A 1,749-nucleotide genomic window follows, 5' to 3' on the forward strand; every position below is an offset into this window, starting at 1 on the left:
ACCGAACCGAGTAACTAAGGGGTTTCCTCTTGTTCAAAAACGACTCCTGCCCAGCTGCGTGCTACGGGTAAAACGCGGTCTACGCCCGGAACAAAAACAAGGCTGAAGGACTTCACCCAGAAGGGAGTTGAGGTTTACGGCGTGTAAGTTTAAAAAGACATAAAAACACGATACGAGGAGGAAGAGTCAGAGGCAAAGCTTAGTGACCAGAGGCGTTCAGCCGAGGTTAGACAATGAGTGTAGTGGATCGGGAAAAGCTCCGTACAAAGTCATGTGCACTCTTCTTGAAGCTGAGATTCTGGATTCCTCCATGTGCCAAACCTGCTGGGAGAGAGGGGAGGGGTGTGACAAAGCTGCCTGCACGCTGCCCACCCGCTGCCTGCCCACCCGCTCGCTGCCCGCGGGGGAAGGCGGCGGAGGAGGGACGAGGGAGGGTGGTCTCATCGCAAACTGCATCCCTCGCTCGAAGCAGAACTCAAGCCCCGATTAGGGAGTGGGAGCACGGCCCCATCCTGCCCAGGGCCCCCAGCCCCAGCCTGCTGGCGCAGCAGGACCCCCAGACCCCAAACTATGGCCCCATCCTGCCCACACCACAGCGCCCCCAGACCCCAGCCCCATCCTGCCGGCACAGCAGGACCCCGAGACCCATCCTGCCCACAGAGCAGGACCCGAAGACCCCAGGCCCATCCTGCTGGCACAGCAGGACCCCCAGACCCCAGACCATGGCCCCATCCTGCCCACTCCACAGCACCCACAGACCCCAAAGCACAGCCCCATCCTGCCCGGACCACAGGGCCCACAGACCCCAGCCCCATCCTGCTCACACCCCAGGACACGCAGACCCCAGAGCACAACGCCATCCTGCCCACTCCGCAGCACCCACAGACCCCAACCCCATCCTGCTGGCACCGCAGCACCCACAGACCCCAGCTCCATCCTGCTGGCACCGCAGCACCCACAGACCCCAGCCCCATCCTGCTCACACCCCAGGACACGCAGACCCCAGAGCACAACGCCATCCTGCCCACTCCGCACCACCCACAGACCCCAACCCTCCTGGTCACACCGCAGCACCCACAGACCCCAGCCCCATCCTGCCCGTGCTACACACCAGCACCTGCCCTACCCTCTCATCCCGTTGCCAGCACGTCCATCCCACACTTCCCCGAGACAAAAGATGGGGCCTCGAGTCTCTCCCGAGCCCCAACCCCCCCTGCCAGCAGCTGCCCCTCCTCACCCGAGGAGAGGGTGCTGGGGTAGGTCATTCCAATTTCATGAGCTCCACGTCAAAAATTAGAGTGGCGTTTGGTGGGATGATCCCTGGGTGCCCGGTAGAGCCGTAGGCGTAATCTGGGGAGATGGTCATCTTTGCCCGCTGACCAACGCTCATCTGGGAGCAGGGAGAGACACAGGAGGTCAGGAGATGGGCACAAACACCAGCAAGAGGGACACAGACTCCTTCCTGTACACCGGGCAAGAGCAAGGACGCAGGCGGGACAAACCGGAGGGGACGGGAGCGGGAAGGACATGAGAAGGGAAAGGCAGGCAGTATGGCAACGGAGCAGGGCTTAAGACATCCTTCACAGAAACGAAGGCAGGGAATGCCACGCTACAGCCACCGGCACCCTCGTGCCACGCTGCCCCGTGTCCCCAGCAGCACGGGGACCCAGAGCCGTGCCCACCAGCCCTCCCTCCTCGTAGGTTCCGCATCCCGGGAGCCGTCTCTGCTCTGAGCGGGAGGCCCGAACG

At 62.9% G+C, this 1,749-nt stretch overlaps 1 protein-coding gene across 1 annotated transcript in view; it reads right to left on the reverse strand.

Moving 5' to 3' along the window:
* Positions 1–127: 127 nt before the first annotated feature.
* The window catches only part of LOC104508921 (peptidyl-prolyl cis-trans isomerase FKBP1A), a 2,062-nt gene continuing 440 nt past the window's right edge, over positions 128–1,749 (reverse strand). The window contains exons 2-3 of the mRNA XM_010150692.1: positions 1,238–1,390; positions 128–321 (exon numbers count right to left, since the gene is read on the reverse strand). Coding sequence (XP_010148994.1) covers positions 1,262–1,390 — 129 coding nt within the window. The 3' untranslated portion in view covers positions 128–321; positions 1,238–1,261. The remainder of the gene's footprint in view (positions 322–1,237; positions 1,391–1,749) is intronic.

The sequence above is a fragment of the Eurypyga helias genome, unplaced genomic scaffold (genome assembly GCF_000690775.1).
Source record: "Eurypyga helias isolate BGI_N326 unplaced genomic scaffold, ASM69077v1 scaffold27244, whole genome shotgun sequence".
Classification (NCBI taxonomy): Eukaryota; Metazoa; Chordata; class Aves; order Eurypygiformes; family Eurypygidae; genus Eurypyga; species Eurypyga helias.